The sequence below is a fragment of the Grammomys surdaster genome, unplaced genomic scaffold (genome assembly GCF_004785775.1).
Source record: "Grammomys surdaster isolate TR1022 unplaced genomic scaffold, NIH_TR_1.0 137, whole genome shotgun sequence".
In the NCBI taxonomy this organism is placed as follows: Eukaryota; Metazoa; Chordata; class Mammalia; order Rodentia; family Muridae; genus Grammomys; species Grammomys surdaster.
The window spans coordinates 12996247-13017823 of NW_021604595.1; the positions used below are offsets into that span (position 1 = coordinate 12996247).

A 21577-nucleotide genomic window follows, 5' to 3' on the forward strand; every position below is an offset into this window, starting at 1 on the left:
ATGAAGGGTTTATCAACATCGTCTCCGGCATCATGTGACAGGCAGAGAAATGCCCCCTAAACAATATGTGAGGACTACCATACTGCTCCCCAGCTTGCTTATCCAAGAAACCTCCCAAGAAGGTGACATTAAATGTTCTGTCTCATCCACCAGCCACCCTTTCATCCAGCAGCTCCATTGTCCATGAGGTCCAAGGTCCACTACTAAAGAAACAGAATGTTTGGGGCTAAAGAAATGCTTCAGAAATTAAGAGCACTTGCTCCTCTTCCGTAGGATCAAAGTTTGGTTTCCAACACCTATGTTAGGCAGCTCACAGCCACCTGAAATTCCAACTTTAGAGGGTCTGGCACCTCTCCTGGCTTCTGCAGGCAGCTCCACTCATGTGGCATACACACATGCATGTACACACATGTACACACACACACATACACAGACAGATGCACATTCACAAAATTTAATTAAAATTAAAAATTAAGTAAGACCTTTTAAAAAAGAAACAGAAGGTTGATAAGCTGCTCAGTGACGGACTACATCTTAGTTCTTAATTCTTAGATTTACTACATTTTTCTTTTATTTTTTTGAGACTACAATATAACATCATTTTCTCCTTCCTTTTCCCTCTCAAAAAACTTTCTATATACTCCTCCTTGCTACTTTCAAAATCATGCCTTCTTTTTTTCATCAGTTGTTGTTACATATATGTATGTATGTATGTATGTATGTATGTATGTATGTATGTGTGTATGTGTGTATTTCTAAATACATAAATACAATATGTTCAGTCTGTATAATGCTGCTTATATGTATATGCTCAATTTTCTCTTCAGTCCCAAATATTTTTGACTATTATATATTGAGAAGCCGGTTGATTTACTCATTCCAGGGTATGATGGTTTAGAAGAAAATGGACTCTATAGGACCATAGGGAATGCCACTCTTAGGAAGTATTGTCTTGGGATAGGTGTGGCCTTGTTATAAGAGGCTATGACTAGAAGGTGAGCTTTGAGGTCTCAAAAACTCAAGCCAGTTTACTTCATGCTGTCTGCTGATCAGGATGTAGAACTCTCCGCTCCTTCTCCAGGACCACATATGCCTGCGTACTGCCATGCTTACTACCATGATGAGAATGGACTAAACCTCTGACATTGTAAGCCAGCTCCTATTAAATTATTTCCTTTGTAAGAGTTGTCATGGTCATGGTGTCTCTACACAGCTATAAAATCCTAACTAAGACTATTTCTCTAGCTCACAACATTCCTTAGTTGCCTGTAGTTCTTTGAGTAAGACTGGGGACTGTGAGCTTTCCCCTGTCCACATTAGCATGTCTGTTGATGTCATCCTTGTTTAGCTCATGATTAGGTTATGATGTTTTTGAGACTTTATGAGTGTAGCTTCTGACATTCCTAAGAAGACAGTTTCACAAACTCCATGTTCCTTTGCCTCTTACAATATTTTCACCCCCTCTTCCATAATGATCTCTGAGCAGGAATTGTATTGTAAATGTATCACTTGGCTTTGGGCCAACACTGCATTTTGATTGGTTGTGGGACTCTGTACTGGTCTTTGCTGCAAGGAGACATTACCTTGATGAGGACGAGGACTACACTTACCTCTGGGTATAAGGACAAATATTTAGAATGTCAGAGATTATGCTGGCTTACTACAGTGGTGGATGTGGATTCTCCTTCAAGATCCATGACTTCACTAGCTTTATGTAGTTGGCTATGTTTCCCACACCAGACATGATTTCCCTCTTATTGAGTGTGTTTTTAACTGCATTTAGAGAGTTGCTGGTTATTGTGAAGGCATTCTTGTCACCACTGTATTCTTACTATGGCATGTCAAGCAATACTAGAGGATGATAGGTTTTAAAGAGGAGATAGTGGCTTGATCTTTCATATTGTTTGCACTTTTGCAATGAGATTTAGCCACGTAAATTTCTTTTGTTAGTTCTGAGCTGATATGGACAGAGAAGCTTTGTATCAGGATTGAGAATATGCTAAGAACCCTTTCACTGGGGCCTCGTGTTAGATAAGCTGTACATCTGATATTTACATTATGATTCATAGCAGTAGCAAAATAAGTTGGAAATGGCTTAGGTGGAATAAAGTCAGGGACACAAAGGACTGGTCTGGTGGGAAAGATATGTATTCTGATTCACACATGGAGTAAGGGGGTATATTTGGGATCTGAGGAGGATGTGAGGAAGGGAAGATCAGGCAGTCTCACCTGGCTAGATCCAGAAGAATGTGCAGGGTCTTCTTAAATATGGAGGTTGGATGTGATGTGGGAGGGGTCTTTGGGCTAGGAGTAGGTAGAAGCCTAGAAGTAGGTTGTGGTGCAGTCAGAGATGGCCAGACTAGGGTAGATACTGGATGTGTGACCCACACTGGATCTAGGTGGTTAGGGAGGGTTCGAAAAGGGAATGATCAGGCAAACTCCCTGGGATAGAGCCTGGATAAAGATGTGCAGGATCTGACTGGGTGGACAGGTGAATGTGACGTGAGAGAGGCCAGTGAGTTGGGGACAGGCAAAGTGGGTCTGGGCTAGACCCAGGAGAAGGATCTCTTGGCATTTTAATGTTTATTTTTGTTCCACTCATAATTGGTTGAGTCTGTGGCAGTGGAAACTCACTTAACACTTGCTTGTGTATATTGCACATACATATTGCATGCCAAAGATGAATAATTGTTGTCAGCATTGGCAGTGATTTGTTCCTGTTCCTGTTGCCATAAAATATTAACAAGAATTGACTGCTTTGGCTAAAATGCCATAAGTTTGGCTTGCTTCATTCAGACGAGTTTATTTGCTAAGCCTTTGATGTTATTCTTGCTAGTTAATGGTCCTTGACTTTTTAACTCAGCCACTGTGACTTAAACTAAATGAGCTTTACTCTTAAGACTTACAAGCTTCATTCTGCTCATACTATGGATGTAATGTGTCCTCTTCCACACCAATAAGTGGAGATTTAGCCCCCTAGGATTGTCATTCTGGGGAAAGTTCAGTTCTTGTGGTTCATGTATGAGAAAATTTCTTAGGCATGACCTGATTGTAGACTGTCTGGAATATCCCTGGGATCAGCATATCCATCCAAAGTTTGCCCTATCTCTCTTATCCCTTGGATTTCTGGAGGCCAGTGTGAGAGAGAAGAAAGCAAGAAATATGGGAATAAGTTTTGTTGGTTGAAATACCTGCCTACCAGCTGGGATGGCATGAGAGGAGAATCTATGTATACAGCTTGGCGCATGCTCATGGAATCCAATAAGAAACAATAAATTAGACCTGTGTCACAAATACCCTTCTTTTTTCCTATGTCTCCGCATCCTTAAAGATTGTGACATTTAACAGATATACAGAACTTTACTCCATGGACCCATACCAGGAGATTGATGCAGGTTACTTTACAGACACTGGCAATGTAGGTGAGCTTCTGGCCATAGCTTTAACCCCCACTACTACCCAAGTGAGTTTCCATATTCCTAATGCCTGCTTCCCTCGCAGCTATGAGAAACAGCTTTCATCTCATGGTATAACCAATGTATCTAAATGGCCTTTCCTGTGGCTATAAACATTCAGCGTTCTCTCTAATGTCTCTTCTTTCGGCAGAACTTTCATTACTATTCTGCAGCATCAGAATACAATTGGAGGTCAAGTGATGTTCACAGCAATCTCTATTGCCTCCCCGCCATCCTCACACAATGGCCTAAGTGATCGTTTTAAACAACTTAAGCCAACCTGGTATCCTTTTCTTGTAACTTTTTTCAATTGGAATAACAGTGGTCTAGAAGGCCTTCAGACCTCACTGCCCACACTTTCCTCTACTCCAGGCATACCATCCTCTCAGTGCAGGGTACCTTCTTCATCCAGGCCATTGCACTCACAGAAATACTATGTTCTCCCATGTTTATATGGCTTGTTTCCTCCTCCTTTTCATGCCTCTGTTCAAATGTCCTGCTTTCATTAAGTGCGCCATGATCCCTATCACTCTTTGTCCCATTTACTCTTATGGGTTTCTCTTTGACATAGCATACCTCCGCTTATTTACTGTCTGTTTACTCTCTATATATTACACACTCTGTGGCCCTATCTGTTAATGTTACCATATTCTCAGCACCTAGAACTCTGCTGAGGTTTATTGTGTGCCTAGACCACATGGCACACAATAAATATACTGTGAATTGAGTGAATCCCCAAATCAGGATTAATCAGCAGGCACCTCTTTATTTCTCATGTGGGTATGCTCAGACGTTAAAACAGCAGAACAAAACAAACAACAAGCAAAAAGAGAAAAAAATCAAACAACAACAACAACAAACCACCATGGGTTCGATGAGCTTTCTTTGCTGTTGTGACGGCAGTTATTCTATGATAGTGGGAAAAATACTACAGTGCTTGCATGCTAGAATGTCCTTCCCATAAGTTACAACTCAGTTGTCACCTATAATTGCCATTCTATAGATGAAAGATGGTGGCTGGAGGATCTGATCAAATCCATAGTTAGTCGCCTGTTTTCTGACCTTTGCTTATCCATATATAAAATGCCCAGAATGTTTAAAGAAAATCTAAATGGAGGTAAGGGTGTAGCGTGTGAAGAAGAAACTTCTTTAGATTTCAGCAGCACAAGTTTCGTGGAACACAGGTCAGGGAACATTCAAATCCAAACAAGAGACATAACAAACCCACCCAGGAATTAACAACTAGAATCAACCTCCACATCTGGAACTAAAGCCCAGGGACAAGGAGGTTTTGTCAAACTCTGGAGTTGTCTTTATTCAGGTGAAACCAGGACCCATACAAATCTTTTAACAGAGAGAAGAATTTCAGGGTGAGCAAGTAAGGATCAGAAAGGGAGTTTATTTAAAAAACATCTTTAGCATAGATCCTGAGCACAGATAATATCAGAGAGAAGGATGCTTGGAGAAAGAAGAAGGAAGCAAAGCTAAGGGTGGATACAGGCTCCACATCCTACTTAAGAGCCTATAATGTTCCAGGCTAATGTTCCAAGTGCTCACAGGTACAAGGCACACAGCCATAGAGAAGGCAATCAGGCCCTGTAACCCTGGGACTGGAGAGTGAGCAAGCTGAAAGCATTGCAAGGGAGAGGTCCAGGTTTCATTTTGTGAACATTTCTTGTTTTTTTTTGTAAATAATGCTGTAGGGAGTATTTACAAAGGGAATCATCCAGAATTAGGAATGATGGGGAGTCCTGAGACTCCAGGTTGCATATCCCATGCAAGCACAGTTTATTTACTATGTTTGACATCCTTGTTTGAGATGTCTATAGAAAAACAGACTACCTCAATAGGCAATGTTTTGTTTCATCAAAGTTTCTGGCCTTTTCCAGGGCAAAGAGCAGATTAGAAACCAGGACTCAGAGCCCTGTTCTCTCCCAAGCTCCTCTTCCCATGTCATTACAATTCTCCCAACTGTCTGTCCAGCCACAGTTAGACCATAGAAAGTATTTCAATGCTTTGAGGAGCCCCATTTCCAACCCCTCAAAAGGATACAGCCCAATTACCTTTGCACATGGTCAAAGCTCCCCACAGTTCTTACCTTTCCAGGTCAGCTGCCTCCTTTGCCACTTCAGTTCTTTCTTCCCTACCATATGTACCATATTTTTATTTGCCATGGGCTAGGAATAAGTCTCCTTACTTTGTCCACTGTGTGAGTTTGCTTTCTTGGCAAAATGTTGAACATAACCAGCTAGAAAGGAGAAGGATATGTGGCCTAGTAGTTTCAGGGGTTTCTGCCACACAATGGGGAGGGTATTGTTAGAGGGCATGGACACATATGTGCACATGCAAAAGGAGGCCAGATGACAACTGTGTCTGCACCCACATACATACAGGTAGGCTGGGGCTGCATCTTAGAAACTAAGTACTCCACCAACACATCTACCTTTGTCACTATGCCCCAAGCCATTTCCTCTGGGGACTTTTCTTAGATGTCCATGACATCATTAGCCACCATCTCTTCTGGGTTATCCCTCTGTCTTCCTCATGACTCATTATCCCAGCAGGTTCTTGGAACCATGCTGGTTCAGGAGATACTTCACAAGATTATTATCTTACATCAAAAGAAGCCTCAGTCACTTAGAAGACCTTGAAAAGAAAGGAAAATATGGTTGAGGAACCACAGTCTACCTCATATTAAGCCAAGGACCCTCACTTAGCTTGGAGCTCCCTAAGTAGCCTAGGTTGGCTGGTCAGTGAGTCCTGGGGGTCCTCCTGTCTTTACCTCCGCAGTACAGGGATGACAATTGTGTACTACTATGCATGTTTTAAGTATGTTTTTAAGTGAGTTCTGGGGACTGAACTCATGTTCACATCACCTACACTTTGCCAACTGAGCCAGATTTCATAAGGTGCTGGAACTGGAGTTTTGTCCATGCTAAGCATGTGTCCTAACATCAAGATGTACCCCCAAACTTTGAACAATGTGACTCCCTCCTCTTGACTGTTACCACCTATGGCTTCTGTATCTTATTAATTATTTCTTTTTTGGGAGTAGTGTTTTCTTTATGGCTGCTAACCTGGGATCTAACTATTACTCAAAGACTTACAACATCCTGGTCCCTCAGAACTCCTGCATGGTCCTGAGACTGTTAGAACATAGTTCATGTACCTTTACAAGCTACGGTATTCAGACTTCCAGTGTGGAACATGTATCCTGCTGTCACAGTAAGACTTCTAGAGCCTGTTAGGAAATAGATTTACTATTTAAAATGTGAAAAATGTGTCTTGGGCAAAACAAACAAATTTGATGAGAAAAATGACAATTCTAGCTAGAGAGAGGATGCATTCCTAAGTTCTTTAGAGACCATCCATTTTAGAAATGGGGTCTATGGGGAGGTGGAGGAAGAGCTCAGCCAAATATGTGCTTGTATGTGAATGGAAACCAGGTCTGAAAGGGGAAAAAGAAGGGTCTATAAATCTGTGGTTTATGTGGAGATTGCAATGGATTGTTGGCTTGAGACAAACATCACATTCCATAGTTTCCACAATCCCTGCAATGTTCTTCAAGGGTGAGATCCAGCCAAGTCCCAGTGACATTTATGGGACCATACTTAGTGCGAAGCATTGAGGTATTTTACGGATTTTCTACAGATGGTATGAACACATCATAGTTCAGTTTAATAGGAGAAATGGATGTTTAAGTAGACATCAAAGAAAATAGGATTTTCCTTGAACTTTTCTCATAGTTAAAAAAGACTCATATGGCTAAGCATTTACATTCACCAAATGGAACATAATAGAACAGTCTTAGAGGTAGTATGTCAGAGAGGTGGCAAGAATGTGTGTGCCCTGAGTTACTGACCTCATTCCCAGCATTAGAGAGCCCAGTGATTGACAGATGTTTTCTGGCCTTAGTGAAAATTTGCAGAAAAATGCATGTGTGATATAAAAGTATAATGGAGATTTTATTTGGGACTGGAGAGAAACAGAGGGATACGGGAGACAGATCAAGAATGGGCAATAAATAGGATGCAGTGGTGGGTATGGCCAAGGTACACAGTGGAATATGAGATGCAGTGAACTCCATTCTTTTCTGCCTTGTGGACAACTAATATATATACTAACAAAATAATAACGTATGAAGGAAGCCAACACTTAAACATATGCTCATCTTTAGATGTCTTGAAAAGATAGCACCAATTTGAAGTAGGTGGGAAAGTATGCAACTGATAATTATAACCCCTACTTCTGTTCAGTAGTCTAGCTGAAAAAAAAAATCAAAAACCACCACCAACAACAACAAAATCTCCAGCATTGTTAAATACAAAATAAAGATCATTTGCAGGACTCTCTGTTTCTCATTTCTCTTTTGCTTGCTCTCATTTTTCCTTTAACCTAACGGTGTGCAGTTTGGGAGAGAAGAATATCTACATGGGTACTCCACACTGCTAGGAAACACGTGCGTGGGGATCACCTGTGTAGAACTGTGTTTCATACCTAGGCCTGGCCATTGACAGCCATGCATGTTGATGAATGGGTGTTCCACGCTTGGCCTGATGGTGGTCTCTAGAATGTGCTTCCTCCTGAGGGTGAGAAGGGCTATTTAGTGCGATGAAATACTACTCTGCCACAACTTCCTCCCTCAGAGTTCAATCATGGAAAATCCTTCCCCAGCGCTGTCACTGAAATCATTACACTCAGAATTAAACATGGTGTAATGGAGCTGCTGACAAGACCCTGAGGTCCTATTGACATGCCAGGTCTCACATTAATAATCAGCTTTTCTGTGTAGTGGAAAGGAAAAGACCTGCAAATTGGAGGTTGTTTTTTACCTCCCTTTGGAAGTCATGTAATCACTGCCTGTTTCTGATTCTTTTTCAAATGTTGATTTGCAGCCATGCGAGTTACCAGGTCAACAGGGCTGCTTAGCCTTCTCCCTTCTGTGCCTAACCTTACTTAAAAACCCAAACCAAACCTCCCATCACCCAAGCCACCCGCGCCTTGCTCTCTGCCAGTTTTGCCTTCTCATCCCTTTGATTCATACTTCTGGCTCACACATCTGCTATCCACCACCACATATTGGCATGTTGTCCTTTTCCTCATATTTCTTCGGGTTTTGCAGCTGTGTTCTTTCTTTTACTTCTTCCATAGTCTCCAGTTCCTTCTAGCACCTTCCACCTGTTCCATGAATGCTGTGAGATGCAGAGCAATGAGAACAGTCTTTATTTTCCACTCTACCTAGTTAAGTGACATCCATGCTTGACTATGGATGGACCCATTGATGCACAGATGGGGTGCAGGCATTTATAGATGCTGTGATTTAGTGACTGTCATGGCTGCATCTTAGTTTCTCCAAAAATGGCATTTCAAAACTTTTTCCTCTTTTCTAGCTCTCAAATTCTCTCTGTCCTTTCTTGCACAGTGTCCTCTGAACCTTGGAGGAGGTTATGACATCTGTCACTTATTCTCAGCCCCTACCTTGTTCATTCATGAATGTCTGCATTAATCACTGTGTTCACTGAAAAGAGAGACTTCTCTGATTAAGGCTGAGTAAAAGCATAAATATTTAAAAGAGAAGCTTGGCATTATGGCAGTTTAGATCCGCAGCAATACTCAGTTCTCCACTATAGCCCATAATTTTCCTCACCATGAGTTTTCAGCCAGGTTTATAAGCATATATTCCCTCCTATGGAGTATGTCTTGAATTCAATCAGAAAGAAGTTGGTTACCCTGATAATAGTCGTACCACTATTGCAGAAGTGGGTACATCTTGCCTGGCAGGTTTGTTCCATTGATCATAGATTTCAAAGCCCTTTAAAGTGTCATACATTTCAAATCCAGACTGGAATTTGGAGGCATCAACTTTTGGTAGTACTTTAGTAATTGAATAACAGATCACATCTACCTGAAGAAATTGCCTTTAGTGTCTACACTAGGCCCAGAAACAGTGATGGTGTCTCTGGGGAGCCGCAACCTATGGAAAGGAGGGCAACTTCACCCCACAGTCCTAGCATGCACAGGGAAGAGGGTTGCACAGGAAAGTAAAGGCTGGAGGGAGAACAAGGGAAGACAGACAAAGATGACTTGGAGTAAACACACTCTTGAGGGTAGATTGATACAAGAACTCCTTGGAGGCAGAGCCAGTGTATCCCCAAGAGCATCCCTGTTTAGACAAAATCTGCAATGCTCAGATTGTATTCTTGGCAAAGAACCATGTGTGAGTCTTTATTGGATTATGATCAGTGTATGTGGTACTTGTACTGAATTGTGATTAACTGATACTCCTGACACAGAAATCCTTCTCCCTCATACAACATCCCCTAAATAAATCATTGTTTTCAGTAAAATTAAGCAACCTTATAGAATTACACAGCAGTTACCTAGGCAACTACTTCCTTTTGAGTGCTTGGATATATTCCTATCTAAGGACTCTGTTCAGACCCTAGTTACTACACAGGCCAATGTTAGCTGTGTTTGTGAAATTTCCTATATGTAGCATATATAATTGAAGTGAATAAACATGGCTCTTGAACATTTCTGTGTGCCTACAACCCAAATAATTTACAAACTTACTAGATTTGTATCTCTTTAGAAGTCAAGAAAAGAGAGATTTGTACTACCTTAAAACAGCTATGAAGTTGATCTTCCCTGCAAATTATACAATAAATTAAATTATAGGCCCAGGGGTTAAAGAATTATGTGAGGTTAACTTTCTATTTATAGCTTAGAAAATCAGAGGAAATTTAGTTTTGAGGTTAAAGACTATGCAATAAGAATTTGACCCAAAATGGAAGTAATAAAAGAAAATAGCATATGCATTGAGATAGCTTATGCACGAACTATGATGAGCCTGGAAATATTACAAAATGACCTCCTATTTAATCTTTAATTAAAATGACAGTTTAAGATTTTAAGATATTTATTATGCAAGATTAATTATGCACAAAGGATTTTTACATAGACCTGGATCTGGCTGTATAAGCCCAGGATCCTAGTTACTCAAGAGACGTTAAGGGAGGACAATTTACAAGCTCAAGGCTATTCTGGGCTGTAGATCAAATTCAAGAGCATTCTAAAAGACTTAGTGAGACCCTACCAAAAACCAAACCAAACCAAGACAACAACAGCAAAACCAGCCAAACATATAAACAAACAGACAGACAAACAGAAAATACGTAAAACCCAGTGGGATGTCTCTCGGTGTAAAGCATTTTAATGCATTATTTCATTTTGTCTCCCTGTGAATTCATTTTTATTACTACTATCCCCACTTATAGATGGAGATAAAGACAAGAGAAAAAAATTGCAAGCATGAAGGGTGCCAGGGTGAAACGCAGCAGAGCCAAGATTCAAACTCAGCTCACTTCCCCGGAGAACTTCAACTCTGAACCGTAGCCTGTGGCACCAGTGGGCTGGCAGAGAGCATTAGCTTGAGTTGATCGTACAGAGGGATGCAGTGAGAGCAGCCTGTAACCCATCACAGGTGGTAGCAAAACAAACAGAAGTGAATTTAGGATACATGAAAACTATTGTCCTCTGCCCCCTAAAAACAACACTGTATAGTAATAGTATTCCCGTTTTGAAGCTTTTATTTCAAAACTATTATACTTTTTTTACAGTAAAATTTCAGGGCCTGATAACACAAGGTACTGTATAAACTGTGTTTTACATTGAATGTGGTGTTTCTTCATCTTGTATGCATTCGTTGTCTAACCAATGGTGCGATTTAAGTCGAGTTTGTCTCCTCCCAAACACATGTTAAAATTTAATCTTCGTTATGAGATGCTACAAGAGTTGAAACCTACTCTGAGTGTGGGAGCCTTTGGCAGCAATCAGGATTAGATAGGGCCATCAAGGACTACCCTTAAGATTAAACACTAGCGACTTGGTAACAAAAGAAAAAGAGCATCTTTGTGACACCCCAACTTGTGTCAGGATTCTGCAGCAAGAGCTCATTGGTGTGGCCCAAAAGAAGCTTCTTTTCTTTAAGTAAGTTACCTAGCCTGCACTACTATATGATCAGCGATTTTAAAAAAAGAAGAAGAAGAAAAAGAAAAAGAAAAAAAAAAGAAGCAGGCTGAACCATGAACCAACAAAAAAATCTTCCCAAGAAGTGGGAAATGTATCTTTGTACATTTTTTTAGTAGTCGTGTTAAGTCTGAACCCTGAAGAAATTAGGAAAATCAGCTACTGTCACATCCTTTGGCAGCAGAGGTGAAATTCATAGCCACTCAAAAACTACAAGTCAATAGCATCTTCCTCCTTCTGCCACAAGATTAGACTTGGAACAAGATGGGGTGAGAAACCGTTTCATCCCTGTTCCTTCCTTTGCTTCGTAGGTCGCTACCCTCAGGAGAACAAGGGCACTTACATCCCAGTGCCTGTCGTGAAGGAGCTGCAAAGCGGAAAGTGGGGGGCCAAGGTTATCATGAATGATGACAAGTCTGTGCGGCTTTCCATTCAGTCTTCCCCAGAATGCATCGTGGGGAAATTCCGCATGTATGTTGCAGTCTGGACTCCCTATGGCATCCTGCGTACTCCACGAAACCCAGAAACAGACACATACATTCTCTTCAATCCTTGGTGTGAAGGTAAGGGGCAACTATTCTATTTTCTCATCTTAAAAAATTCCCACAATTCCAAAGCCTCTTCTATGAAGGGGTAAAAGGGGTTTTCCAAAGAACATGTCTCTTTCTGACGCTACTAGTTACTTTTGTGTTATGAGGCCAAATGCATGATAAGAAGCAACTTGAGGGAGGAAGGGTTTTGTCTGGCTCATGGCCTGAGAACAAAGTCCACCATAGCAGAGAAGGTGTAGTAGCCAGTCACAGCGCTTGCACAGTCAGGAAATGAAGACAAACGCAAGCCAGTACTCAGTTGAGTTGGAGTTCTTTCTCCCCTTTATTCAGGTTTGAATCTCCCCCATGGGATAATGACACCACATCTAGGGTGGGGCTTTCTGGCCACAGTTAAATTTCTCTGGAAATGTCTCCTAATGATTCTAAATCCAGTCAAGTTGGATTAATAATCACCCTGACCTACACTGTTTTCTCAAGACTAAAAGCAAGAGAGATGCAAAATTTATCCTCAATATAAGTGAACTGAATGCTGCTACACACTTATTTCAGGAATTAATTAAAGATTTCCTAAAATTGCAGAGTGAGTTCCTTATGGACCTGTGGTATCATCTCAGTATATTATTTGTTCTGTAAGCAAAAAAAAATTGACTTATTAAACTCGACATTCAAAACTAATAGAACCCAAGACTCTACTTTAAAAAAAAAGCATCAACTATGTAAATTGTAGAACTAATATCGTCCTAATTCAGGAACAGTAAGTCTACAGGGACCCCTCCATAGTTGTTCATGTTCCTGGTAGGTCTACATTTTACAAATTTCTGGCCTGCAAATACAGACACGTAACTATAAGTATACGCTAACTATATTTTAACATTCTATTACTTAATCTCTAATATTATTTTGAATTATTTTCATATGCTGCTGAGGCTTAACCTAGTTGTATCGAGATTACTCGGTTGGGTTCAATGAGCTTCCTATTAAGTCAATTAAAACCTCGAACCACACAGGACTTTCTCCTCTTCTTCGTCTCTCCCATTCCAGGCCTCCCCGCTGTTCTCATACACAGTGTGGACCAGGAGGGGCATCTTGCTAGATTCTGTGGCAATGGGGCAATCTGATGTCTAAGAGCTGAGGGCAGGAAACTGCTCTTATCAGACTATTGGAGTTGGATTTATCACTCTCCAAACATCTTCCAAACATCAATCGGTGCTATTTTTATTCTGTATAACCCTTTGTTTGAGAAAATTGCTTTGGATCTGGATTTTCTGATGTTGCAATAGTCAATAACAAAGCAGCAGAGTTTTCTACTTCTGTTAAACATACACCCAGATCTCTGTCCTTTGGCTTAATTCTTCCAATAATCTTGGTGCACACAATCAAGCTCGTCCTGCCCGCACCCCCACCCACCAATTCTCATCATCACCTGGCCCAATACTTTATCTACACATACAAGACCCATGTCCAAGATTGATGAGAGCAAGAGATGTCATTTGGGCCATGTGTTGCTCAAAGGTGGAATCCTGTTTATAGAAGGCTCATCAATTATATATTAGATATTTTGCAGCTGGGACATGGCGTGCTATTTGCAGAGATGAGGAACAGAGGTGCCGACTAAGGGGCTGAATTGGAATTGATAGCAGAAACGACCAGCAAGTGTGTGAATCTAGAAAGGTTAATCAGAGTGCATTTGAGGGTTATATAGGCCTAGAGAAGACACATTGTCAAGAGAAGTATAATATAATACAGTACAGTATAGTACAGCCAACATTTAAGAGTCCAGCAAAGACACTGATAAAGATAAAAGAAACTGAAGAAATATGTAAAAAGGCTAAGAAATTCATATTTTTTAAAAAATCCACATTTATAAAGTTAATCAGGGGGTTGTAACTGCCAAAATACAGCCATGAGCTTCGTGTCACTACCCAGGATGTTTGAGGAATGACACAATTTATCCAACTTCAATTTGTTCACAGCTTTATGGATTATGTCATCCATGTAATATGTGGTCACTCCCCTTGAGAAAAAAAATAATCTAGTGGTTTTGCCTGACATAGTGATTTTCCAGAGGAGCCATCCAAGGTAGAGACCTTGTGACTTTTAACTGCCTCACTGCTTCCTTCTCTGCTCTTGTAGGCATGACAAAGAGCTTCCAGGTACTTGCATGCAGAATGTTGTTTAGTGACAGTGTGTCCTGTGCCCTAAGTCCCAAAGATCTTCAAATGATTCCTAAAGCCATAGTTGAGAAACGCTGGCTCTTGGCTCTCGAGGCAAATCAGCCTGGACAGGACTGGGGAATGAGGTGAAGGGTCTGAGAGAGGTAGCCTAGGGATCTCAGGAGTTGGTGATTGTGGCACTTGCGTGCTTGTAAATGCTGATACACTAACAGGGGATTCACTGAGAGCCTAGAGAGTGGTTTATAAAAGGGATGGACCTTGGTGGATCCAAATAACTAAGTGAAAACAAATAACTAAGAAGATAAAACTGTGGAAACAGAGTCAGGTGGAGCAAGGTGCTGGCAATAGGGCATTCCCAGTGTGACAGGGAGGTGACTAATGTGACAGTGAACACTGGGTTGAAAAATTGCACCAGCACACACAACATCTGAGAGAAAATATTCAGCTGTGCTCCTGGGGGCACTTCGGGCTGCTTCACATTCATAGGCAATTTATCCTACTTAATCACCAAATCATTAATGGGGATCGATAGCAACGGCAGGCTGGTAGGGCCAGGAGTGGATGCAAGGAGAATTCCTGCATAGTGTTTTAAGTCAATGTCGCTAACAGAGCTTTAAGTCTGTTCTAACAGAGAGCTCTTCCCTGGAGTGTTGGACTCAGAACTGTTCCCATAATGGCAGTAGGAGTGAGTTGGGCACTTATTGTGAATTTATCTTGTCTGACCACGGAGGAACTGTGAATTATTGAATGCATTTCACTATTTAAATGTCAAAGGTTCTATTTTAGTACTGTGATATTACTGTCAATGAGTGAGTTCTGAAAGATTTAGATTTCTAGTGATTTTTGTCTAACACCCTGGGTCAGTATTTAGTGTTTATTTGGGTCATATCAGTATTTCTGTATTGACTGTACATTTCAGAGGGTTCTCCCCTCCTGATAACTTGTCCCCATCCCTGATTTTCTCTTATTTAATTTAACCTCATATTCCCAGCATCCCACACAGTGCCTGGATGCATAGATTAATGTTTCATAAATGTTTATAGTTTTTATTTAATAACTCCAACTAAACAGATGTAGGTTCACCAAACCAAATCACCATCACAGATCAGACACAAATGTAATCTCAGACCTTGCCATATTGTAAAGAGAAGAAAAAAACACATGGGAGGGTGTTGAACAGCATGTCTGAATAATATATATGTAGATTCCTCTATGAGTATCCAATTCCAAGGTAGCGTCTAGGATTCTTGCCATATTCATTCCACAAAATTTTTACATTTCCTTTAAAGAAAGTAAATAGAGTTAATTTAAAGTAAAGAAATTAATGATTGTCATTTATTGCATGTTTTTGATAGAAATTAATAAATATGGCCAGCCTGTATTTTATTACTAAAAATCTACCTTTCAATATTTGCTTAGTAATTGCACATAGTCATTAGGACCATTTGGTACAGAACAGACTGGGATTCTCGGAGGAACAATGACAAATAGCCCCTGCTCATATAGGCCCTTGTGCCTACATTCAGAATTCAGGCTAGAGCCATTTATCCATCAATCTACTGATGTAGATAGTATGTCCTGCCTGTGGCCATGGTAACACAATAGCCTATGCAAGGAACAACAATATTGCTTATTAATTTGCAGATATTAAGGGCTCTGTGCTTCATTCAGCAATAGGGACAGGCACTAAGAAAGACTGAACTTTGCACTCATAGAGATACTAACAAGATTTTACAAATGAGGTGTCAATAAAATCTAATTACAATTGTAAAAAAAAAAAAAGTGCTAAAATAAGCCATGGCCAGACAAGAGCATAAAACAGGATCCTCTGACCAAGTTGAAGCTGAAGACGGAGCAACCAGTGGTTTGTACCTTACTCAACCCTGAGAATACCACCACACAATAGTACTTCAGATACTAAATCAGCTCTCAGTGTATTATAATTCTGTGTTTGCTTAGACTCAAAATCCCACAAGGTAGGGACAGATTATGATCTGTAGAAGGACAAATAAACTCTAGTTCTACATGGCAATTACAGCCTGACCTGTAGGCAAAATCTTGAAACATGCACATAGCGTCAATTCTCTGAGGCTTCAGACTCTACTTTGGTTATAGAAAGTACTCTTTCTTTCTTTCTTTCTTTCTTTCTTTCTTTCTTTCTTTCTTTCTTTCTTCCTGTTTTATTCTTCTCTCATACATGACATCCTGACCACAGCATCTTCTCAGCTAACTCCCACATCCTCTCTCTCCAGATCCACTGCTCATCAGTTTCCCGTTAAAAAAGATCAAGTCTCCCAGTGATATCAACCAACACAGTATAACAAGATACAATTAAGACAAACCCTCATACCAAGACTGGATGAGGCAACCCAGTAGGAAAAAAAGGTTCTCATGAGCAGACAAGAGTCAAAGACACCTCCACCCCCACTGTTAGGAACCCAACACAAACCCCAATCTAAACAATCACAGCATGTATGCAGAGAACTTAGCACAGACACATGAGACTCTGTGATGGCTGCTTCAGTCTCTGTGAGCCTCTATGAGCCCTGCTTGGAATTAATGAGGTGAGGAAGATAGCTAAATCACTCATTCCATCATCTAAATCATCATTCTTTCTATACCAAGTGAGCATCATTCCAAGTGGTACTGAAATCAGAAGAGACCCCAGGCAGCTCACAGGAACATTTTCACAAGATGGTTCTGGAAGGTGGGCGGATGAAAGACTTGTGTTTACTTCTATGGGATAATTTTCACACTCTTCAAAGTATGTGCATAGGTTGTATCTTCCTAGATCATGTGTTTTGGAGAAATGTGACCTTTGGCTGGGTGTGATGATGTACAAAGGTAATCCAAGCATGAGGCTGGGAAGATGATACAGAATTACTAGTTGAGGGCCAGCCTGAGCTACACGATGAACTTTTTTTTTCTCTCGAAAGAGGAAGAAGAGACAAAGTGGAGATGGAAGAAGAAAAGAGAGAGGGAAATAAAAAAAGAGGAGAATTGGAGGGGAGAAGACCTTAAGGGAAGAGGAAGGGCGCGAAAGATAAGATCACCCTTATTCACCCAAACCTAAGAGCTGGAGCTCGTGTAGTATCTGCCAACTGGATGATGAACAAACACCACACCAAGGGGCCAGGATCAAATTGTGATGCTCATATATCAAAAAAGAAACAGGCCTCCTGATATCACATGAACCAGTAAAGGTTATATAGACACAAACTGGGGCAAACACTCGGATGTCTGGATCCATTTATAGCAACTGTTGTATTTTTCAAGACAGAAGTCATTTATTGGGCTGGTTACATTTATGTCAACTTGACACAACTGAAGACATCAGATTTGACTGTGAGCATGTCTGTGGGGCATTTTATTGAATAATGATGGATGCGAGAGTGCTCAGCCCACTTGGGCAGTCCCATAGCTATGCAGGTAGTTCTGGGTTGTAGAAGAAAGCGGGCTGAGCAAGCCATGGGGAGCAAGCCAGTAAGCCATGTTTCTCCATGATCTGCTTCAGCTCCAGCCTCCAGATTTTTACCTTGAGTTCCTTGAGTAGAAGGCTGTAAGAGAAAGTAAACCATTTCCCCCACAAGTTGTTTTTGGTCACAGTGTTTATCATACTAGAAAGTAAACTAGACTGTGTATCTAGAGAAACATTTAGATGGCCAGCAGACACAATTCTGTGTGACTATTTGTCAATATTGGAAAGTCAATATTGGAAACACACAAAAGGAAAATGAGGTTGGTAGCTGTAAGGTCAGATGAAAACTCTTCTTTAGGAGAAAAGGGAAAGAAAGTAAAGCATGCCAGTACAGGCACAGTTCCCTCAGAGGGTACAGCTAAGCAAAGAATTCCTGACATTTTCTTTGTAGAATTGCTTCATGAATAATAGTTTACTTTCTGAAGGCACATAAACTAAGAAGTCCTCAACTAGCCAAACCAACAAAGTAGCACACACCAAATAAACCACAAGGGGGTGCATGTCACAGCATCATGCACCATGTTTCCAGTGAATGATAATGGCCCAGTCACTAAAGACCTTCTAGTGTCTAATTGGTCCCCTTCTATACTGGAGTTAACAAATATAAGGCAAAGGACTTCTGAGTAGCTATGGTAGATTATCAGGATAGAAGTGGTTTGGTACCTTCCAGAATAAAAAGATCAGATTCTGGAAATGACTGACTTTATGATTCCAATGTGTTCCATTGTCAGAAGCAAAAAGTTATCTCTAGGATGCCTGCAGGGCACACAGCCAGCAGGATGATCCCTCTTCTGATTCCCCTCAACTTTCACAAAAAAGGGATGCCAAGCAATGAAAGATAGGTCAGCCAAAGGTGCCCTGACCCTTCCTGTGAGTCTGTGCTTTCTCTGAAAGAGTGACTGATATCTTTTGCCTTTTTGAAAGTCTGGAGCCATTGTTATTCCTAAAGGATTAGAAGCAAGACCAAACCTTGATGGAAATGCCTTTCTACCAGCCATGGTTTCTTTGATCCTTCAGCTATTGTCTTGCTAAGCCCATACTCTTAGTGGTATTAGACATGGAACCTGCTTTACCTTTAAAACAGTGTGTAAATACCAGGAGCTTTTCAGCCTACACACTGATGAATGGCCTCCTTCTCCCAAAGGTCCTATATAGATACTAAAAATCAATGGGCTTGGCATTTGTCCTTATATGTCTTCTTTACTCTGGATGAGAGGCCAGTGGTAATATCCAAAGGGATGTCTGAGATTAGGTTTATACGTGAGTCTTAAATTTTTTGCAGCCCACAATTTTATTTCTATTTTTTAACTACCACAAAATTCTCAGCAAAGGAACAGTGAAATAAATGAGGTCGTCATTCTTTACAGCTGCCACATGTACATTGTTAGTTACTCTGGAAGGGTGGGTATTTACAGGGCATTCTGAGGAGTCCTGCGACAGATCTACCAGGGAAGACAAATGGAGAGACTGTATCACATCTACCAGTGCCCCCTGTATAATCTATTTACCTCCAAATTTAATCTCGGTGAGGGTTCTTTGCCAAAGGTGACTGAGAACCCAGGTCTTAGCATTTGGTTCTATTAGTCACGTACACCTAACTTCTTCTCTCTATGTCCTCACCCAAAGCTCCCTTACACATACTCATTGGCCATCACAGCCATCAAACAGTCCAAATTGTGGGGCTTCTAGAACAAAGATTAGTTGTTAGTTTGTTTTCCTCATGCACAGTGTCCACTTGGCTTAGCAGAAATTAAATTTCCTTTGGAACGGATGAAACTCACTCCCCTTCGGAAACCAATCCCAAATATTAAAACAAACAAAAACAACCACCTACAGCCAAATATCTAAATATAAACATGATTATATTTTGGTATTTTTATTATCCTTTCTAAAAAAGTGAGCTTGGGGAGTTTCCATAGTGAGGTACTTTTTTTTTTTTTGGATTCATTTTGAACAGCTGCATTTTAAAGGGACAGAACTGAATAAAACAGGGGACATAAAGTGCAGCTTTCTACCTTTAATCTTCTTTTAAAATCATAAATAAATTTAAAATTAAAATTGGGGTTTCCCATTCCTTGCCTTGTTGAGGATTCATGATTATGCCTGCCTGGTTTGAGGTAAGATTTAAATCAGGGTATCCTGGTGTGGGTCACAGAACTCTGCCTGTTCACACAGATTTCAGATTTATAACATCCCAGCAACAGTAACTCACAGCACAATGGTAAATTCTTATTTTCTTGGACCTCTCTCACAATCTAAGCTAAAAACATTGGCTTTATCTCTCAAATGTTCATCGGGCATTTAGTCACTTCCTACTACATGTGTGTACTCTCCTTATCATTGTGCTGGGCAGCAGGGACAGTGGCCTACTGTGTTGGTGGGATGGGAGACAGTGAACAATCAAATCCTGGTTTCAAATCTCACTAGCACTGTAGCCTTGGGAAACTGGCCCCTGCTTCAGCTTCCTTGTGTGAAAACTGGGTCTAGTGTAGTAATATTCTCATCGTACTAATTTTCATGAGCTTCAATGAGTTAGTTGGGATAGGGTTGGTAGTTTCTTTGTGCAATTTGGAAGGGGTGATCTCATATGTGGCCCTATCTTAACTCCAAATTAACAGTCTTGTCTCAGCCTTCTGAATGTTGGGGTTATATAGAATGTTGAAAGTTTGTGGCAAATACTAAATACATATATTCGTTTAGTAAATGATCACATTTGCAGTGAGTGATGGGCCATCTTCAAGAAGAAGAAAAACCTGTTCCCCCAACACCATTGAAAAATAAGAAATCAAGGCTTAATCCAGCCTGATACAAGAAAACTTAAGTTCTAGTCATATGACAGGTAATGAAGACATGAAGATGTTGATAATTGCAGCCTTATTGCTCTTAAAGAAAAATTAATACATCCAAGTTAGGCATAAGATGGGCAGAGTGGTGTAGGTCTATGATGTCAGTACTCGAGAGACTACGGTAGAAGGACACTGAGTTCAACATCAGCCAGTCTACATAGCAAGACCCTGTCTCCAAAACAAAGACCAAGCAGTTGGACTTTTTAACCACTTAGTAAATAGATTGCATGTAGTTTAATAAATAAATAATAAAACAAATTTATTTTAATAAATAGGTTGAATTTAGTGTCACTTAATTGCAAATATGTTTTCAAAATCAGCTTTTCTGATCATGAAAGTTTTACAGAAACACAAAATAGATCTGAGGAAACTGCTCAGTGGGGAGAGCATTTTTCATACAAGTGTGAGTTACTGAGGTTCAGATCCCCAGTACCCTATAAATGCTGGATAGATGTCAGAGTGCTTGCAATCCAAGCACAAGCAGGCAAGCCAGATGAGCTGAATCTGTAAACTCTGGGCTCAAGCAAGAGACTCTGAGTCAGTGAATAATGTGGAGAGCCACTGAGGGCACTGAATATCATCTGTGCCCTCCACACACACCTTCACACTGATATGTGTCTCAACACAACTGCACATACATGGACACACACCATACACCCCCCCAAAAAAGAAAGAAAAAGAATCAATACATAAAATAAACTCAACTATCTATGAATCAGAGAAAACAACTATTAATATTTTGATGTATTTCTATCCATTTAATACATTTTAATGGTTTTCATTTTAATTGGCAATTAATTAAGGCACTATACAGTCTTTTAGAATATGTACATACATTCACACATATGACAAAAAGCAAATAACCATTTTTCAATCTTATAGAGAAATCAACTGTATACATATTCCAGATTTTTTTCCAAGGTAGTGTTTCTCTATGTAGCCCTGGCTGTCCTGGAACTCACTCTATAGACCAGGTTTGCTACAAACTCATAGATTCATCTGCCTCTGCCTCTGCCTCTGCCTCTGCCTCTGCCTCTGCCTCTGC

At 40.5% G+C, this 21577-nt stretch overlaps 1 protein-coding gene across 1 annotated transcript in view; it reads left to right on the forward strand.

Annotated features, from left to right (window-relative positions):
• F13a1 (coagulation factor XIII A chain) overlaps positions 1–21577 on the forward strand; it is a 165649-nt gene that overhangs the window by 38515 nt on the left and 105557 nt on the right. Inside the window, exon 4 of the mRNA XM_028763226.1 lies at positions 11795–12046. Within this exon, the coding sequence (XP_028619059.1) occupies positions 11795–12046 (252 nt within the window). The remainder of the gene's footprint in view (positions 1–11794; positions 12047–21577) is intronic.